Below are 19509 nucleotides of genomic sequence, written 5' to 3'. Positions count from 1 at the left end.
CAATTCTAAGTACCTACTGTGCGTGACACTTGCCTGAGCTTTAAAATAGTAGTAAACATTTTTATAGCTTCCTCCTTTTACTTAAGCTATTCCTTTTGCATCCCACCTGCAACATACCATGCACCATTGCTACCTTGAGAGTCATTCCCACTCTGCCTTCTTTGAGGCTGTCCTGGTGATTATCTTAATTCCTTCTTGACTGAAAAACCTTTGGTTACACAAAAGATACTTAGCTCAGGTGTAGCCTCTCCTTACCCTTCTAACTGTGCCTACATTGCCCAGGTACACCAGTGTACCCCCACTGAAATGGATGGGTTTCCATAGATTTTCTTTTTAGCAGTCACTGCTGTTTGTTCATGCTTGGAAAAGGACATCTTGTTGAGTGGTTAGGATGTAGCATCCCAGAGAGATCTCAGACCCCATTAAACACCTGTCAGTGGAAATGAGAACCTTGTCGTGAGATGCAGGCAAAGAGCTGTCAATGAATTTCCATCTATCTTATTTTAAACTTTCAGGCAAAGGTAAGAGGTCAGAAACACAGGAATTTGGTGTGCTTGTATCAGTATATGCCAGAGTAGGGACTCTATGGATTTCTGGAATGCCTTAATGTATTTCCAGTAAAAGACTATGTAGGTGTAAGAACAGAAAAGCACACATGTGCAGGCGGCAAAGTGGCATTTGGTATAGAGAGTGCATAGGGGTCTCACCTTGCTACAGAATTGTGTCTCTGTGTCTAGATTGGGCCATGCCTTCTCATTTCTTCAAGTGTGTTTAATATACTACTTTTCTTAAAGTATATATTCGAAGGCCATTTGGTGAACCTGCCCATGTGCCTGTTGTCTGAATTTTTGCATATGTGTGATGGGTAGGTGTGTATATTTGATAGTCATGTAAGATGCATGGGTCAGCACTTTGTGCTTTTGTGCATGGAGTAGGCCAGAGAAAAGGGCAACACACACCTGGATATGTAGCAGAGCATTGCTATTGGATGCATAGCTGCCAAGACAGTGCAGGGATTGATCATGTGCACCTCTCCATTTGGACCCTCGAGTCTGAGATTGGTTCTTTGGGTGAGTAGTCAGTGGGAGGGAGTATGTCTATTCTGGGATTCCTTCTCCCTAGTCTCTGTGTGGTTGGAAGGTAGCTTGGCCACAGGAGGAGGATGCTTCTTCCCACTTCATTAGATAGGCAGTGATGGCCTCTTCTCCATCTGAAGAAGCTTGGGCTGAGCAGAGATCCAGAGATCTTCCTCATCTTTCTTCTTCTTCTTCTTCTTCCTTTTGTTTCGCTCTGGCTGTTGACTACTCTTGCTTGGCTGGCTCCAGCAGCAGTGACAACAGATGAAAAGGAGTGTGAGGATCACCAGGAGTGGCAGAGCCAGGAGCACAGCCAGGCAGATGGTGTTGAAGATGCCCTCTTGGTGTTTGGTCAGAATGGTGTCCCAGATAGCAATGAAGAAGGAACGGAGTTTCTTCATGGTGCTTGTGGGGCTAGAGGGTTCTCAGCTCTGTAGCAAGCCTTGTTGCCTTGGCCTCAGAATTTATTCCTCTTTATATTTGGGGTTTGGGCATGCCACCAATAGCACCTAAAGAGATCAAAACAGACAGTTCAAGAACATTGCAGAGGGACTAGCCTAAAAGTTTCATAACATCATACATATTATACTTAGAAAGGGGAAGGAATGGAAGATTTCCACAGAGTTCACAGAAGTCATATTGCGATTCAATCAACAAGATAAATGAATGTATTTAGCCAATGAGCATTAACTAGTTCTATGTACACACAAATTTTTGGGTTTAGGACATAAGAATTAATATTCAATCAGGTCTGGCACATAGTAGGTGATTATTGGCTGTTAGAAAAATGAGTCAATGTGTACATCCAGCATTCTGGTTAGGAGTTGGCTTCCTATATCCCGTACCCTCCCTGCCCCCAACCCCCCCACTGTGGCACTTCTCAATCTTTTATCTGATGATGCTTACCTGAAGGTCTGAACACATACTCCCCATGGTAGAGATCTATGAACATAGCTTGTTCAGTGCTAACCAATGCTTAAGTTGAGGGCCAGGTGAAAGGTCTTTGTCTCACAGCCTATGGCAGAGGACTTGGGCCTCCTCTTAATGTACACTGGCTTGCTTCCCTCTTCCACATCTGTTCTTCTTGCATCCCACTTGGGTACCTCTCTTTCTGCTTTCTATTTCTTTCTTTTCCTCTGTTCTCTTTGTCTTTAGCAAATATTCCCAGGTCTTTGCCTTTCTTCAGAGGGGGTTGGGAGGGAGCCTTGTCATGACTTGGAAACTGACATGCCTGGGAACCTGTTCTGAGCTCAATGTGCTGTGAGGAGTACTCTCTTGTTCTTGCACTAAGCAACTGTTTTACCTCTTGGCCTCTATACATTCCTCCACCCAAATACCAATGAGGCAATGCTTTGCAGGCTGAAGATGTTAGAGACCATCTTGACCAAACTCGCTGAACGATGACAAAGTTGAGGTCTAGAGTGCTGAAGTGACATGACTGAGGCCACCCAGAGCTTCAGCCAACAACTAGATTTCTGTGTAAAGGTCCCATCACCCTTCCAAAGACCCTGGACAAGTGGAGGAGCTAAGGGCGATAAGGATTCTAGTTTATATTGTATTCTGTTTGATATTTTGCTAATCACCTTCACATACTTGGTTTTTATTTTTCTTCAAATGAGATCGCATGATATTGTCCAGGGAGGCCTTGGACTCATGTCCCTCCAGTCTCAGCCTCCCAACTATCTAGAGGAATTTTATCCTTTCTAATAAAACAACAGGATGGACAGAAACACTATGGGACTCTTGGTCCAGAATTCAGGTTGGGGGCTGGGAATATGGCCTAGTGGTAGAGTGCTTGCCTTGCATGCATGAAGCCCTAGATTCAATTCCTCAGCACCGCATAAACAGAAAAAGCCAGAAGTGGCGCTGTGGCTCAAGTGGTAGAGTGCTAGCCTTGAGCAAAAAGAAGCCAGGGACAGTGCTCAGGTCCTGAGTTCAAGCCCCAGGACTGACAAAAAACAAAACAAACAGAATTCAGGTTGGTTCAGGTTTGATTCTGTTTCTTGTACTTGAGCATAAAGGTGAGGCCCTCCTGGGGATATGTTATACATGGTACCCCAGGGGTGGTCCTTGGAGATTTAAATCTGAATAATATGTTGTAGATATGTCTTATCCATCTATCCAAGCCCTGCAAGAGCTTCACCTTGATTGGGTGGTATGTGGCCCCACCTCCACCGACATTATTTACATTGTACAAATGGGCATTGACTAATGTGCCCTTTGATCCATAGAAGCTGCAATAATGTAAGAAGAAAATAGCAATTGAGCTAACTTTTACTAAGCACTTCTTATGCCAGGCATGGCTCTAGGCACTTTAAAATCTACTCACTCATTTAACCTGTATTATGACATCATGAAGTGAGTACTGTTACCTTCCTCCCTGACCCACAGCTGAAGTGATGGAGGCACCGACTACATGAGCTTTGGCAGTGCTGGCCTGACTCATCCTGTGATGTTTGGGTCCAGACTTCTAAGGAGTGAGCATTTTATGGGTGTTGTTCCTCCTGTTCCTTAGTATGGAGTTAACCCATTTTTGGCAAGCAGCCCAGAGGTTGCTAAATCTTACAATCCTTGGCTATTCCCCAGACTGACTTAAACATTTATCCCAGGCTATTGTAGGAAGGCCGGCAAAGAGATTTGTTTCCCATTGTTAGACACTTCCCAAATGGTTAAAAGAAAATCTATGTCCTGCTTAAGTGCACATTTATAGAAAGCATATGGCTGCTCCAATGGAAATTCAACACACAACAAAGCAAAGTGCTCTGGGAAGCCAATCCCTTTGCCGGAGACTGTGCCCAAGACCCTCTGAGGGCCTGGAAACCACCATGGCATGGATCTGCCTCTGGGCTCCTGGAGAGAAAAGCAATCCATGGTGGGCTTATAACCACCTTCAGAGATCGCCTCATACTACCTGCCTTTCTTTTGGATTTCCCTTTTTCCCTTGCTATGACCTCTGCCTTAGCTTTGGCCTTGTGGGGCTCAGTATTTTTGGGCTTGTGTAGAATGGTTCTTTTTTTTCCTGCTTTCTTGCAAGAAGACTGGGTGATTGTCTCTAATTGGAAGTCACACATGGTCTGCCTGGGATGAACTGCTCCTTTCACTGTATTTCTGTGACTCACATCAGTGACACTACCATTGCAATGAATCATAAACTACCCTGTATCAAGGTGAGGCTGGTCCTTGTGGGGAGACCACACCCAGAATCTGCCAGAGAGAAAGAGGAAGGACATTGAGCTGTGGAGAAGATTTGACTATTTTCATGAACATAGAGCCACTCAAGGAGGCCCTTGAAAGTTAAGAAAGGTTTTGACAGAAAAGCAAGAGGTCTTTTTTTCTCCTGGAAGAAAAACCTCTAGAACATGAACCTGAGACTCAGGATGGGCTAGGGGAAAAATGGAAAAATAAACTAGAGGTGTGACTTGTGACCACAGTAGAGATGAGGTGAGTTTATAACACAACATTGTGATTAGGGTTGTCTTTTAAGAAAGGATCACAAGATCTGAAGAAGCACTAGAAAAATGTTTTAGGAGAGCTTTTAGAAAATTTTTAAGGAGCATTTTTATTATCTTACATTAGTGATACAGGGGAAAGGGATTTCATTGCATTTAATGAACATTTATTGGACACACTTATATGTGCCACACTTTGTGTTGAAAATGTTGTGGATTCAGCAGTGAGTTACAGAGGTATAGTTTGACATCATGAGACCTTGTATATCCCGAGGGAGTTATTATTACTGAATGATCAAGTCGTAAAAGACAAATATAATAAGCAAATTTCAACTTAGATTGCTTAGTTGGTTAAAATAGAATCATGCATTTGAATTATGTATTTATCTCCATGTCCCAGGCCCTCCTGCCCCTCCCACCTTTGTCTTAAACTCATCCATCCCTTGGCACCTAAAAGAGCCTTTGAATAAATAGCTTTCTTCTCAAGCTAAGTCAATAACTCACTTTTGCATTCCTAAAGGTGCTTATTAGAGTTGATGCTCCACAAAGCCAAAGCGAGTATTCATTAACATTTGGGAACCCAGTCTGGGGAAAATTCGATTAAAAGGTATTCTTTATATATATTTTTTAATCTAAGTTTTCTCTTCTGGGTCCCCCTCTAGGTGACTTGGTAAGCTTTGTTAATCTATAATGTTTCATTAGTATTTATGAGCTTTGCATTATTAGCATTTCCAGGAACCCATCAAATCTCTCCTTGGTGGCATGAATTAAAAGCGCTTCTATGGGCCCTGAGCCCTCAAATACACCCTGGGAGCCCTTGTCCTTTTGTTGGCTTTCAAGTATCAGTGACACTGTTTGAAATGTAATTCATTATTCTTGTGAAACTAACAATAGGTGACAATCAACTTCCACTGCCTGTCTGTGGTTGTGGGGATAAGTGAAGAGAAAAGGAGGGGAAAAGTTCCCTTCCCATTCTCTGTGGTATTTTGCTGGGGAGGGTCACTCATTCATTGTTTTCCCACATAAGCTTCTCTCTGCCTGTGTGTGAGTTGTTGAAGGGAAACAGTGATGGACCCGGCCTTGAGCCCCGGATCCACCCATATGACCTTGACAAGTTATTGAACCTTAGCTACAAAATGAAGCTAATAGGCTTCCCTTTTAATGATGGTGTGAGGATTAGAAAGGCTCAGTATAGTTCATGCATTTTGTAAACTGTAATATACTTCCCTAGACATAATCCATAACATAATGAGTTATCTCCAAATAACAGACTAATTCTAGCCTTGAGCTTTTGTTCTACACATTCCTCACTTCCAGTTCTATTTGTCATGGCCAAAGAACCACAGGCCTCTAACCCCATCAAATGAAAAGGGCTTTATGACAGCCTTTCTCGCTTGTGGCTTGACTGCTGGTCTGTTGCTGAATTCCAGACTCTCGCACCCAGGGACAGGATGCAGAAGGGTAACAGTGGAGCATCAGTCCCTGTCTGGAGGCTTGCTGAGCCCTCAGGTGAAGCTTGAAGAGAATGACTAGCTGTTTGCAGGCCCCAGACTTCCTCAGCCTTCCCCAGCCTTTGGGACTCCTGGGAATACACAGAGGCAGGTCATTCCCCAGGAAGACCTGATCAGATCTCTGAAGAGCCCCAAGATGCTGCAGGGTCGAATCCTGCTTCTGCAACTAGCATTCTTGCCCGAGGTTGCCAAGAAAGGGGTCCAGCATTCCACTGTGCACCAGCTTCTCCTTGTTTCTGTGTGTTCTGTACAAAGCTTTAGAATAGTGTCTGTATCATACTAAATGGCTGCTTTTAGAAATACTAATGATACGGACCATGAAGGACCTAATTACCTCTTAAGTCCAACCTCACAAGGCACACCAAATGGTGTAGTGAGAGATTCAGGTCTGTGTTTGAATTTAGATTCTTCCACTGGACCTGCCAATCTCATGGTAGGTAGGCAGGACTATCCTAAAGATGAAGAGGATAAGATTTCTCCTTGGAAATCTTGATACTTTCATTGCATGTTCTGATTTGTTCACTCTATTTCCTCTACCTATAGATCCCAGAAGATAGCAGGATGTACTACTGCCCAGGAAGAGTTACTCAGGGAATTAAAGTTACAAATTCCTGGGCTCCTATAGACCCCAAGTCAGGAGATTTAGGATAGGCATAGGAACTTAGGTTTGTAACAGTCAATGTTTCTGGATGACTTTCAGGTTCAAGAAGTATTGTAAAAGCAAGTGGAACAGATGACTGAGCTCAGGAGCCCTGGGTTGAATGAGGGACTGAATTATAGGCTGGGGACAGGGAGAGGTTTATCTCTACACACAGATCCACAATGGCCTGCCCTGGAGAGTTTCCTCCAGCATTATTTTTTTCCCCAGTGCAATCAGACAACACGGACCAGCTGCTTTCCGAGTGGGCACAGTCACAATGCATTGTTGTAAACATTTGCTCAACACTCACAATGTGTCTGGCCCTGTGCAGTCTGGCCCTCCCAGTCTAGTAAGGACGAGAAGTAAAAATAGCAGTGCAGGGTTGTGAGTCCTGTAGTCAGGTTCTGTGTAGGGGCTTCGGGAGCAGAGCAGCAGAGAGGGAAACTGATTCTGTCTGGATAGGATTAAGAGGAGGTGATGAAGAGGAAAGACAAGATGTCTGTGTTTTCACTGGGAAATGATGTATGAGCATCCACTATGTGCTGGGAACTGTTCTAGGGACTGACTGGGAAAAAGCAAATTAGATCCTTTATTGATAGTGCTCAAAGTCTAGTGTGGAAAGTGACATTTATCAGAGAACCATATGGATGGATATATAGAACAGTTATGTAAGTGCTATTAATAAGACACCCATGATGCCTTGCAAGAGTATAACAGGGAACCATCAGAGAGGTCAGGGAAGCTCTAAGTAGAGATGACTGAGCTAAGATCTGAACAAAACAGCAAAAACACTGTCAGAGGAGCCTGCAAATCCTTCAAACATAAGATCAGCTTATTTTAAAACATTTTCAAGTAAGGTGCTTTGCTTGGCATGTTTCACTTCAATCCTCAGGTACCTTTTCAGGTGAAGTGTCTCTATGTGTACAGCAAAGAGTTTAACTGCTAATTCACTATTAAGTGTTCCCAAAAGTTTGGTTATGGGGAAATAATATGCTTATTGGTGTTTTAGTCAGATGAACCATTGGATCCATGGCTTCTGTTAAAAAAAGAACATAAAAGAATAGAGTGGCTGATCATAGCAGTGGGCGGGAAGGAGTGTGGGTGACATGGAGCAGGTATGCCCACTCATACCCACATGACCTTGGAAGCCTTGTTAAAGGGTGGTGTGTGCTGTGATTGCTGTGGGGGTAAGCAAGGAGGAGATCTAGTCAAGGAACTATGAGGAACACTGCTATTGGGGTGAAAGAAGAGGTTGGAGAGGCAAAAATGGGAAGTGATTTCAGTTGTTCGGGGAAAATGGTAGTCAGGTGACATTGATGACAGGAGGGTGAGACTCATGACCCACGTCACGTGTTCACTGGGAGTGGGTAGAAGCACTCTTAGCCAAAGGGCTCTCTCTCTTTCTCTCTAGATAGATGGATAGACTACATATACTATCTATAGATAATATATCTACATTATAATGTCTACATATACCATTTATTATGGTAGATACATATAGATATGTAGAGTTTCAGAATATATCTATATGCTAAATCTATATCTCCTCTCTCTCTCTAGCTTCATCTATACCTAAATGCATATGCTTTCTCTGTATACATATGCATCTTTTTTCTTAAAATAATCCCAGCAAATAGTCCCTCCCTCCCTCTCTCTCTCTCTCTCTCTGTCTGACTCAAGCTATCTCCCTTGGTGTTTCATAAATTTATTAATATCCAGGCCTCTCCACTCTGCCTATCTAAACCTTGTCTCAGCTCTGGCGCTGCCCTTTCTTGCAAAAATCCTATGGCTATGATAATATCACATGCTTTTGAGTCTGATGGGCTCTGTCTAGGAGGGCAAAGGGTGGATCCTCCTTGGTAGCTATTAACTTGGCTGCTCTGGATATATATTTTTGTGCTGGGGTTTACCTTGGTAACCTGACATGCTCAGATGCCCTCTAATCAGTGTAAGTACTGTGTTGTACAAAAATTGTCAGATCATGGAAAATATTCTGCTTGTAGGACATTAATTTATTACCTAAACCTGGCTCTTGGCATTACAGAATACGTTTCTATAGTTCCCTTAATTTATTTAATTACTTCAAATAACTAGTCCTGATAAAGACTGCAAACTCTCCCCCCCTTGGAATATGAAAATATGATGTACAGCTAGATATTGTCAAAGGAAAATAGATAGTATTTTTGATGTTCTAATTATAGTAGTAATTTTGAACAAAAGCACAAATAGAGAAATGGCTAAGATATCTATGGCTCTGTATTATAATGGACATTCTGAATTAGAAGAACCTGGAGATGGGTTACCTGATCGAATTCCTTTAATTTATTGATGAGAAATCTAGGAATTTTTGCTGGAGGTCACTCAGCCGGAAGACAAAGCCAGAGCCAATGCCAAGTTCCTTTAACTCACCTTCCTTCCAGGGATCCCCTATGAATGTCCTTAAAATTTAGTATCTAGATAGTGCTTTGCAAGAGTCTCATGGTTTTCTTCTGGGCACCACCTAGAAAACCCTTCTCAGCCCTATTCTATTTCTGTGAGGCCATGGGTTCAAGTGGGGAATCAAGATCTTCTCCTCATTCAGCAGGAGATCCAGGGAAGGACTCCAGAGAGAGCAGAGATGAAGGTAATCCCAAGTGTTGTATAGAGCAGTGCTCCCCCACCCAGGAACACAACCAGTAGTACAATGAATAAGAAATAAGCCTTAGTCGGGTGAGTTGGGGTTTTGTGCTATTATCAACTAGTCTAACATGACCAAATCAAGTGATCCAAAAAGCTCATGCTTGCAATGCTTGCCACCAAGGTGGAATAGGTTCAGCAATTCCCTTTAGAGCAGCTTTGGCTCAAGAGATGTTTACGCTCAGTGCATCAGAGCTGTGGTTCTAGGATCCAATATCCTGGTCCAAATACTGGCTCAGTTACACATTCACCGTTAAGGTTAATCACTTTGTATGGGCCTTAGTTTTCTCATTTTAAAATGGATGTGATAATAACATGGTGCTGTGAAAATTAAGTAGGTAGGTTGCCGTAGAACCTAGCCTGGCAATTCTTGTGAGGCCTGATGATTTGGCTTTAAACAAATACACTGGCCAAAATAGGTATCCATGGATTACTCCTTAACAAATGATAATTTTGTATAAAGAAACTTTTCCATATTTAAGATGATTCTGTAGTCATGTCTTTCATTGGAGTCATGTTTTCACTCCTTTAACAGGCATTTCTCCCCCTTTCCAGTTTTACTTCAGTAAGGAGACTGTTTCAAAATTATTTCATTTATCATTATTCCTCAAAGCAATCACTTCAGAATGAAATGTACATAAAGCACCACTGAGAGGCAGAATTATAAGCGGTTTGACACATCTCTTCATCTTCTCCCCAGACCTCATCCTATCATGCGGAATGGGACTCAAGACTCCTGTATCACTTCTATACCACCCTGTCCTTTTGTCTTCCCTCCCTCCTCCTTTCCTCCTGCTCATGTATTCAGTGACTTCCTAGCACATGTCAGTTCTTGTCCCAGGCACTTCAGATATAGTCATAAACATGACAGATGTCTGAAAGCTGCTTACTTTCTACAGGGAGAAGACAGCAAACAAGCTCACAAACCTAGGTGTGTCCTTACTGCTCTAAAGGAGATAATGAAAGTGACCTTTGCAGAAGGAACTGAGCTGAGATTTGAGGGGAACGGAATCCAGTGGTGCCAAGAGTGAAGAACAGGGCCCTCTGGTGGCAGGAACAGAAAGTGCGGAGGCTGGGGTAGGGGAGGGGAGAGGAAGCAGTGGAGCTGGACTAGGGTCAGCCTTGCAGGTGAAGCAGGGCTTAGTGAAGCAGGTGATTTTGAGCCCTGTGGGAATGAGGGTGGGATGTGGAAAGGCAGAGAAAGGACCCCGAGATGTAGATCTGCTCCCTTTTTCAAAGCCATTGTCCAAGTCCTCAAGCGGATCTCTAGTCTTCCTTCCTTCGATTCATTTTTCTAATCTAATCTAAATGGGATCCTACGCCCCTACTTAATTGTGTGTGTGTGTGTGTGTGTGTGTGTGTGTGTGTGTGTGTGTGTGTATAACTTCCATGATAATCTCAACTTGTTAGCTAAGAGGACAGGCATCTTGTGATCTGGCTCTTTGGTCATCTCAGATTCATTTATTCCCTCCATTGTCACCCCTTCACTTTTCCAAGTCCCCTCAAGCTCCCTGCTCTCTTCCATTGCCAGGCTTTGCAGAATTCCATCTGCCAGGGTTGTGCTCTCACCTTTCCCCCTCTACCCATTTGCCCAGAGGCCCCTTCAGCATTCAAGCCTTCTTGCAAGGTCTCCTGCATTCCCTCCCTGAACCAATTTCTTCCTTTTCTGAATGTCCATAGAGGCAATTAACTACCAGAGCTCTGATCTCATATTATAATTACTTGTTTCTTTTGAAATATTAGTAGAAAATAAAGAGTTATAAAGGGATATATGTGAATAGATATGTATATATATATGCACGCATTTTCTCTTACACTTGTTGACTTGTTTTTTACACTCACTATGGGCTCTGTGGTGATTATCATTCTTCTGTGTGACCGGAAGGTCTAGCTTTGTACCTACCATATAATAAGTGCTAATAAATATTTAACAAGTGGATACATTCTTTTAACACTTGGTTTGAGCAGAAGAATGACCATGTATCTTTGCCTCTCTCCTTTACTTATCCCCACCTCCCATCCCATCAGCTAATCTCATATATTTTGATCTCCAAAACACATTCCATACCCAGTCTCTTCTCCCCATGTCTCTGGCTAGCTCACCACTCCATTCTCTCTACATGAACAGATGATGTTGTTCCCAACAATAGCTTATGCCCCATGCCTTCTGTCACCAGAAATAAAAAACCTAAGTTCTTATCATGTCCCACAAGTGTCCAATAATCTGTCTCCAGGTTATTCCATCTGTCTCCTGCCTCTATCATTTGCCCCCTCCCTTTATTTTCGGCTCCCTGGTGCCACCATCTGTCCACTGCCTCCATGATCTGGTCTCTAATTCTATCATCTGTCCCTCACTTCTATTATCTGTTCCTTGCCTCTATCATCTTACCTCTGGTGGCATCATCTTCACACTGCCTCCATCACCTGATCCACTGGTGCAACCGTCTGTTCTCTGCCTGCATCATCTCCTTCCCTAGTGCTGTCATCTGGCCTCTGTCTCCATCATCTCCTCCCCTAGTGCTGTCATCTGGCCTCTGTCTCCATTATCTCCTCCCCTAGTGCTGTCATCTGGCCTCTGTCTCCATCAGCTGCTCCCTGCTTCCTTTTCTAACCTTGTATCGTGTGCCTTCCTTTTGGACTCACTGTCTTGGCAGCCCCTACTTTGTAGCTATACACTTGCTCAAAACCTTGTTCATCTCTTTGCCTGGTACATATGTTCTCAGGTCTTGTTATGAATAGTTTACAATATTCAGGTCTCAGCTCAGATGCAGTTCCATTCGTATTTCCTTCGAGGTAACTTTAACAATAAGCTTTTTCTAACCCAGTCAACCTCTACCATGCCATTATGTCATATTGCTTTAGTAGTTCTTTCCATTCTGAAAATCTCACTCACTTACAATGCCCTGGTCATGGTAGTATACACGTTTAAAGCCTTCCTTTCTCGACTGGAATACAAAGTCCATGAGAATAGGGCCATTGCGTGTCTGTTTTGTTGGGGATTCCCAGAGTCTTGCACATGAATGAATGAAGTTAACCTAGGCCTCTTGAAAAAAAGTGAGATCTTAAATAGACACCAGTCAGTCAAGGCAGGTCACTGGGAAAGAAAGAGCAGGAGCAGGGAAGGGTATAGAAAGTGGCCATTGGTCACAGCTGTGACTGGACTTGGATAATAATTGCTCACTCATTTAGCATTGTCGAGCCAGATCCTCTAGCCACATAACTACTTGAGTGGGAAGTAATGATCAAGAAAAGCTCCTTATCACAAAGGCAGTAGGGAGTGGGGTGCATTTTATCAGTTCCTAAATAATCATCTACTTTGCTTCTACTGGGTTACAAAGAAACCATTGTACCTGGAACTTTCCGATAAAAAGGAATTCTTTTCTAATTACTGTATGCTCTATTTCAGGTTCAGCAGAAAAGAAAATTAAAAAGCTCCATTTCACTTCAGGTTTAAATGAGTCAATCTTTCAATCAATCAAGTATTAATTAAGCTATGCTAGGCATACAGAGAAAGTAAAAGATGCTCTCTTTTCTCTCAAAGATGATACCAGAAAATAGAGTGTGTTTAAAGAACAGTAAGAAAGCTTAATAGGTTTTCACTTTTCTCTTTGATTTTCTATTATGGAATAACAGAATGTCTGGAATGTCCAATTCCTTTATTTCTTTCCCCTTTCCCCTGCCCTCTTTCCTTCCTTTATCTCTTTTGTCCCTAATTACACAGTCTCCGAAGGGTTCATGCCATAAACTCTGAGAATAATGAGTCCCTTTTGGCTTACCCATAAGCATAATTACTAGAAAACATGAGTCCTTTGATTTCCAGAAAATTCCAATGGTGCTAAAGAGGATCCAATACAGTATTTGTGGTCTGTCAGCAAGTCAGCAACTTCCCCATATTTGTTTTTTCTGAGATCTTTAAGCAATTTGCAAATGTTCGTTTTCATAAAATAAAAAATTTGTAGTTAAGAATTTTGCCTAGGGGCTGGGAATATGGCCTAGTGGCAAGAGTGCTTGCCTCCTACACATGAAGCTCTCTGTCCGATTCCCCAGCACCACATATATGGAAAACGGCCAGAAGGGGCGCTGTGGCTCAGGTGGCAGAGTGCTAGCCTTGAGCAGGAAGAAGCCAGGGATGGTGCTCAGGCCCTGAGTCCAAGGCCCAGGACTGGCCAAAAAAAAAAAAAAAAAAAGAATTTTGCCTTGACCATCAATTTGGTAAAGGGCTTGAAAACATTTGTGTAAGGCCTTTGAGTTTCGCTTCCTAACAGTAAGCATACTGCTCAGAGGGTAAGGTGTTTTATCCACGTGCTGTATCATTTTACCCTTAGAATTTGGCATCATGCCTGGTAGAATGGGGACTGGCAGTATTTGCTAAATGAGTGGGTGAATGGCTGAATAAATGAATGCATTTTGGGGTGGAATAAGTGAGATAATGTAGTAAATTTCACACAGTAGGTACTCAAAATTGCCTTGACAAATCTACCCATGTATATTATGTGCTTCATAGTGAGTGAAAGGAAGAACATTCTTCTGTTGTCATTTTGTAGTAACCATGGTTTGATCAATGTTTCACTAAATTGGTCGAAAGGGCAGGTTTCCAACTCCAAGAGAACCAGGGCAGACACGTTTGGCTCTCTCTGTCTTCCTTTATTTCTATTCATTCCTAACCTCGGCTCCTGCCCTCATTCAGCCTTCCTGCCCTCCAGGGTCTTATTTCTTAGGGGAGCCTTGTTTTGCTCTTTGCTATCAGCTTTCTCCTCTTGGTTTCAGCAAGAATGCTCAGTTGTTTTCCTTTGACCTGCCTCTTTGACTTAGATACTTCAGAAGGCCAAAGCTTCCACACAGAGGGCTGGCAAATGTCTTATCACCTTTCATAGAAAAACGGACCGATCTGTTAAAACAAAAGCCACCATTTGTTGAGTTTATACTAAGGGCTCAACTCTGTATGTGATCAAGGCTTTTCAGACAAGGACTTAGTCAGCAACTAAAGGTAGGCCTTTATATCCCCAGGGTGTAGACAAGGAGGCCATCAGAGAATAAGAAGTTTGGTGAAAGCCATGCAACCACTCAATGGCCGGAGGAGGTGTGAATCTAGTTCTTTGCACAAGAATCCTGCTGGAGCTGCTCAGCTACGCAGCCACCAGGTCAAGAATTTCAGTGTTTGAATCTTTCCTTTTAGGATGATGTGGAACTCACCCAATGTCTCATCTACTAATTGGTGAAATCTGCTTTGTGAAATCTTCTGTGTGTGCCACACCCTGATCGTATGTCACCTCCCCCACCCTCCCCAGTCACAGGGCTTGAACTCAGGGCCTAGGTGCTGTCTCTGAGCCTTTTCATTCAAGGCTAGCGTTGTACCACTTACAGCATCACTTCCAGTTTCCTGGGGGTTAATTGGAGGTAAGAGTCTCACAGACTTTCCTGCCCCGGTGGTCTTTGAACTGCCATCTTCAGATCTCAGCCTCTTGAGTAGCTAGGACAACAGGCACAAGCCACCAGCACCCAGATGAGCTCACATTTTAGTGTTGTTTTTTTTTTTTGCCAGTCCTGGGGCTTGAACACAGGGCCTGAGCACTATCACTGGTTTCTTTTTGTTCAAGGCTAGCGCTCTGCCACTTGAGCCAGAGCACTACTTCTGGCTTTTTCTATATATGTGGTGCTGAGAAATCAAACCCAGGGCTTCATGTATATGAGGCAAGCACTCTACCACTAGACCATATTCCCAGCCCTGAGCTCACATTTTAATAGGACAAAACATAGCAGAAGAGTATATGATTATCATATATGACAACAGGTGATAGACGGGTCCCCAAAGGCATGAAACTACTTTGAGTAGGAAGAATACTCACTGGCAGTTCAGGAGCCATATTTAACACAAAGATATGTTTAATGTGCTATTACTGGGGTTTGAACTCAGGGCATAGGCCCTGTCCCTGAGCTTTTTCATTGAAGACTGGTGCTCTAGCACTTGAGCCACACCTTCACTTCTGAATTTTTTGATGGTTAAAGGATGATAAGACTCTCATGGAATTTCTTGCTTCATCTGGCTTTAAACTGTGATCCTCAAATCTTAGCCTCCTGAGTAGCTAGGATGACAAGTGTGAGCCAAAAGCACCCAGGACATTTACTTTTTATTTATTTTCTGCCTCCTCTGATTCTTAAGTAAATTTCTCCATCTTTAGTTTTGGCCCACATTCTCTCTGACCCTCCCAGCCTGCCTGCTTTACTCTGTCCCTTTCACCCAGCTTGCACCTTGCAGCCCTGCACCGCTAACTCCCCCAAGAGTAGGGACCACATTACCCATTCTCCGGGTGACCATCCATGCAGAGCAGGCCATGTAGCAGTTTGAAAAATATAAAATGAGGACAAAAAGGAGGCCTTTTTAAAAAAAGCAGCTGTAACCTCTCATTTGATTGACTGGCCTTTGTCTCTGCTTCATCAGACAAATGATAAAGATGAGGGATGTTTGCATGAGGAATTAGTGCAATATCAAGATATCCCCCCCCCCCCACCCGCCTGGCTCAGAACAAAATGCTGGCCGAGGAGTGAAGCGGAAAGAATATTAAACTTGGAATCAGAGCATCCCATTCTAGTTCCAGTTGAGTTGTCCTCCATGCTTTTGACCTTGAACAAAATCAGTTAAGCTTTCTGAGCCCTTCCCTCGTCAGAGAAATGAGGCTATTACCTATCCTGGCTGTCTCTCAAGATTGTTGTGAAGAACAGACAAGACATGTAAGAGGATACCAGGAAGGAAAAAAATTGCAATCTAAATGCAAGCGAGTGGTATTCTCAGAGCTTGTATTAAAAAGCTGAATTAAACCTAAAATTAGAACACTGAGCTTCCCCTCTCCTGCCCCCCTTCACTGTCCACTCTCTTCTTCCACTCCTCTTTTTCCCCTTGGTGTTGTATGAATTGCCGTCACCATTCATTTATGAATCGTAGTTACATTTCCAATGTGGAGAAATTTGTGAGTGCACACTCTGACGTCACCCACACTTCTGTATATGCCCAATTGAACCACATCCTACTATTAGTGCTCATAAAAACTTGTAGTCATGGTTACAGTGAAAGGCTTTGGTTACTCAACTCTCATTTTCACTCTTCCAAACTGTTTGGTCAATGAGGTTTGGAGCCAGTTTTTGTGGGTGTGGTACAACGACTAGGTGAAGCTTTATTTTTGGAAGGTGTAAGCCTCTGAGGTCATCTGCTAGTTAGGAGCCAGAGAGCTGGGGCTGTGTTTTCCTGTTCCACAAATAAAGGGAAAGTTCTACTGTGGGCTGACTGCAGACATTGATGCTTTTTTCCTCCTCTAGAAGAAAAGGTGTTTTTTGGGGGGGGGAATAAAACAATAGAACAATCAAACACTTGTTTGAGTCAGGGTCTCCCACATAGGTGGCAATTTAAAAATCAGCTTTAAATTAAAAGTTGCATAATTCTCTTTAATAGCAGGGAAGGGCATTTAGAGTCCAGCAAACTTCAACAGCAACAACAGAATGACAGACTTATTTCTCAGTGGTGGTGGAGAAGAGGTTTACAGGAACTGTTGGAAACTAGTGGAGTGGCAAAAATATACAATTATACAATGTGAAAGAAGTACAGATACTGTTCTATTTTCCTTTCCATTTCTTCCCCTAATTTAACGTTAACAAAAGTTCAAGGCAGTTAAGTCAAATGCTACTTTTTTTTTTGGTGGTGGTGGGGATTGTATGGCTTAAAATGCACAGGCCAAATCCTACAGGAAGTGAGCAGAAATATTCTCATTTCATTAGCAATTCATCCCTGTGGAATGTAGCAGGTGATGTGTGTATTTCAGAGCCATTAGGGTGTGGCCCTCAGCTTCCACACTTGAGAATGAACTTTCACCTCCTCTCTGTATAGGCTCAAATCTGCATTTGTAACATTTCAGGGTGGCTTAAAAAACATTTTGATAAGTAATAGTTGATGATGCAGAGGATGTATGTGAATGGGCTGATATTAACTGCCACTGTAGGCCCGTCAAGCATCATGTCAACATCCTCTTTCTTTGATATAGATGGCATTTATTCACTCATCAAGTGTGCCTTATAGATAGAATATCAGCCCTCAACCCCACTGGCTTCACCCTTCCCCTGATCTCTTCAAATACACCAACATTTTCCTCTCCATCATTGAAATGGCTTCCTGAAGAAGATCTCAAGTACAGGCATCCCTTCTTAACCCATGTTTATACTTTCTGTAGTTCTAGTTGCTTTCCATAAAAAACCTGAAACATTCCATATATAAGCAATTTGTAAGTTTTAAGTTGTGCACCATTCAGAGTCCTAATGCTAACTGGCATTGACCCACCCTGCCCAGTTTAGGACATGAATCATCCCTTTCTGCAGGGTAGCCACACTGTATCCACTACCTTCCTGATGCTGAGTAGCTGTCTGTCTGGGTTATCAGCTTGATTGGCTGACTATGGCAGTGCTTGTGCTCAAAGAACCTATATTTTAATTTAATAATGGACCCAAATAGCAGAAGTAGTGATGCTGACAATTTTACTACAGTATATTTGAAAAAAAATAAATTTCTTATAATTATTTGATTAGTGTATCATTATAATTATTCTATTTATTAGTGGTCAATATTTTGCCATAACTAATTTATATATTGAACTTTATCATAACATATGTAAATACATATAAAATACACGTATTTGTACATGTATGTATATATATGTGTGTGTGAATATATATATTCACAGTTATATTAGGATTTAATACTATTCAAGGTTTCAGGCATTGACTGGAGGTATTAGGATGTATCCTATTCAGATAATGGGGTCAACTATACTGTAAAAATGTGATAAGGTAGTATGGAAGGAAGAAATTGCTTCAGCTAGGAATTGCAGGAGTGCCCAGTAAAACACACACACACACACACACACACACACACACACACACACACACCCTTCCCTTAGTCTCACCTCATTCTTCTTCATCCCCTACCTCTACTGCATCCATGCCTAGAGAAACAGAGGCAAACTCGTGGGGCAACTGGGAGTTGGATAGGATAGTGGGAGAGGAGGCTGGAGACCTTGTTTCTGGGATCTCTGTGGGGTGACCTTAGGGTTTAACTGTATATAAGTTGGGCACCAATCTTCATTCTTTATCTCCCCTTTGCAGCCCAGAACACATTGCTTATCAGACAAGCTGTGGAGGTATCATGGTCTTGAAGGTATAGGAATGGGGTGGGACACCTTTGATAGAACAGAGCAGCCTGCACAGCCTAACCGCCCTGCTAGTTAGAAGGAGGGTCCTGGGGATGGGGATAGGTTTTGACAACCAGGAAAGTAATCAAATGCATGCTTAAGAGGGATAAGCATTGGTCTTCTTGAAGAGTCTATGGGCCCTAAGCCTCCTGTTTTGGCTTTGATGTTCTCTTAGTTTTATTTATTTATGTTCTTACACATTTTCATATGAGCCTTTCATATTATCCTTGGCTAAAGGATAGTTAAGTTTAAGAGCCACAACCTGAATAGACTGTGTTATGAGAAGCAAGTGTGACTTATTTTGTGTATATCCTTGGGAAAATCAGTCAGCTATACTGAGCCTCAGTTTCTTCATCTGTGAATGGGGAGAAATCTTGAAAATGATGTCATATGTTACTTTTTTTGGAAGCAAATTTGGTACAGTTCTTGGAGGGAGACTGGCTTTTCCTTCAGTACTTTAGTACTCTTCTATTAATGTTTGATCACAGGCGCTTGTTTTCTAAAGTAAGCCAACAAACACAAACAGCTGGAAGTGAATTTCTCCTTGCAGGGTCCTTAGGACAAAGCAGATTACTCATGTAAATGTGCACCTGAGCTATTAAGACCTACATAAATATTCAGAGACATACTTGGTACCATTCCAGGCAGATGGAGGAATGTGGTTAAAAAAATTAATCCTCAATTCCACTGAGTGGTCCTAGCAGACTGATATTCTTGGAAAATTTGCTGGTGCAATGGGATATCTTCCTGTCTTCAACCTAGAATGGACAGCAGATCCCACTCTGACTCCTACCAGGGCAGGTCTTTCACCTGGCTGTGTGGTGAGCTGAGACCCATCCAGGGCTAGCCAAGCATGTCCACCCTGTGGAGAAAGTTCTGACACCTGTATTCCACCCATTTCCAGGAGGCAGTGGGGCTGCTCATGTG

General features: G+C 42.6%; 1 protein-coding gene across 2 annotated transcripts in view; it reads right to left on the bottom strand.

Annotated features, from left to right (window-relative positions):
* Positions 1 to 330: 330 nt before the first annotated feature.
* The window catches only part of Kiaa0040 (KIAA0040 ortholog), a 36031-nt gene continuing 16852 nt past the window's right edge, over positions 331 to 19509 (bottom strand). The window contains exons 2-3 of one of the 2 annotated variants that reach the window (XM_048356671.1): positions 5920 to 6107; positions 331 to 1585 (exon numbers count right to left, since the gene is read on the bottom strand). In XM_048356671.1, coding sequence (XP_048212628.1) covers positions 1181 to 1477 — 297 coding nt within the window. In that variant the 5' untranslated portion in view covers positions 1478 to 1585; positions 5920 to 6107 and the 3' untranslated portion in view covers positions 331 to 1180. The remainder of the gene's footprint in view (positions 1586 to 5919; positions 6108 to 19509) is intronic. The other variant, XM_048356670.1, reaches the window with a different exon arrangement.

The sequence above is a fragment of the Perognathus longimembris genome, chromosome 11, assembly GCF_023159225.1.
Source record: "Perognathus longimembris pacificus isolate PPM17 chromosome 11, ASM2315922v1, whole genome shotgun sequence".
Classification (NCBI taxonomy): Eukaryota; Metazoa; Chordata; class Mammalia; order Rodentia; family Heteromyidae; genus Perognathus; species Perognathus longimembris.
This window is presented reverse-complemented; position numbering and strand designations above follow the sequence as displayed.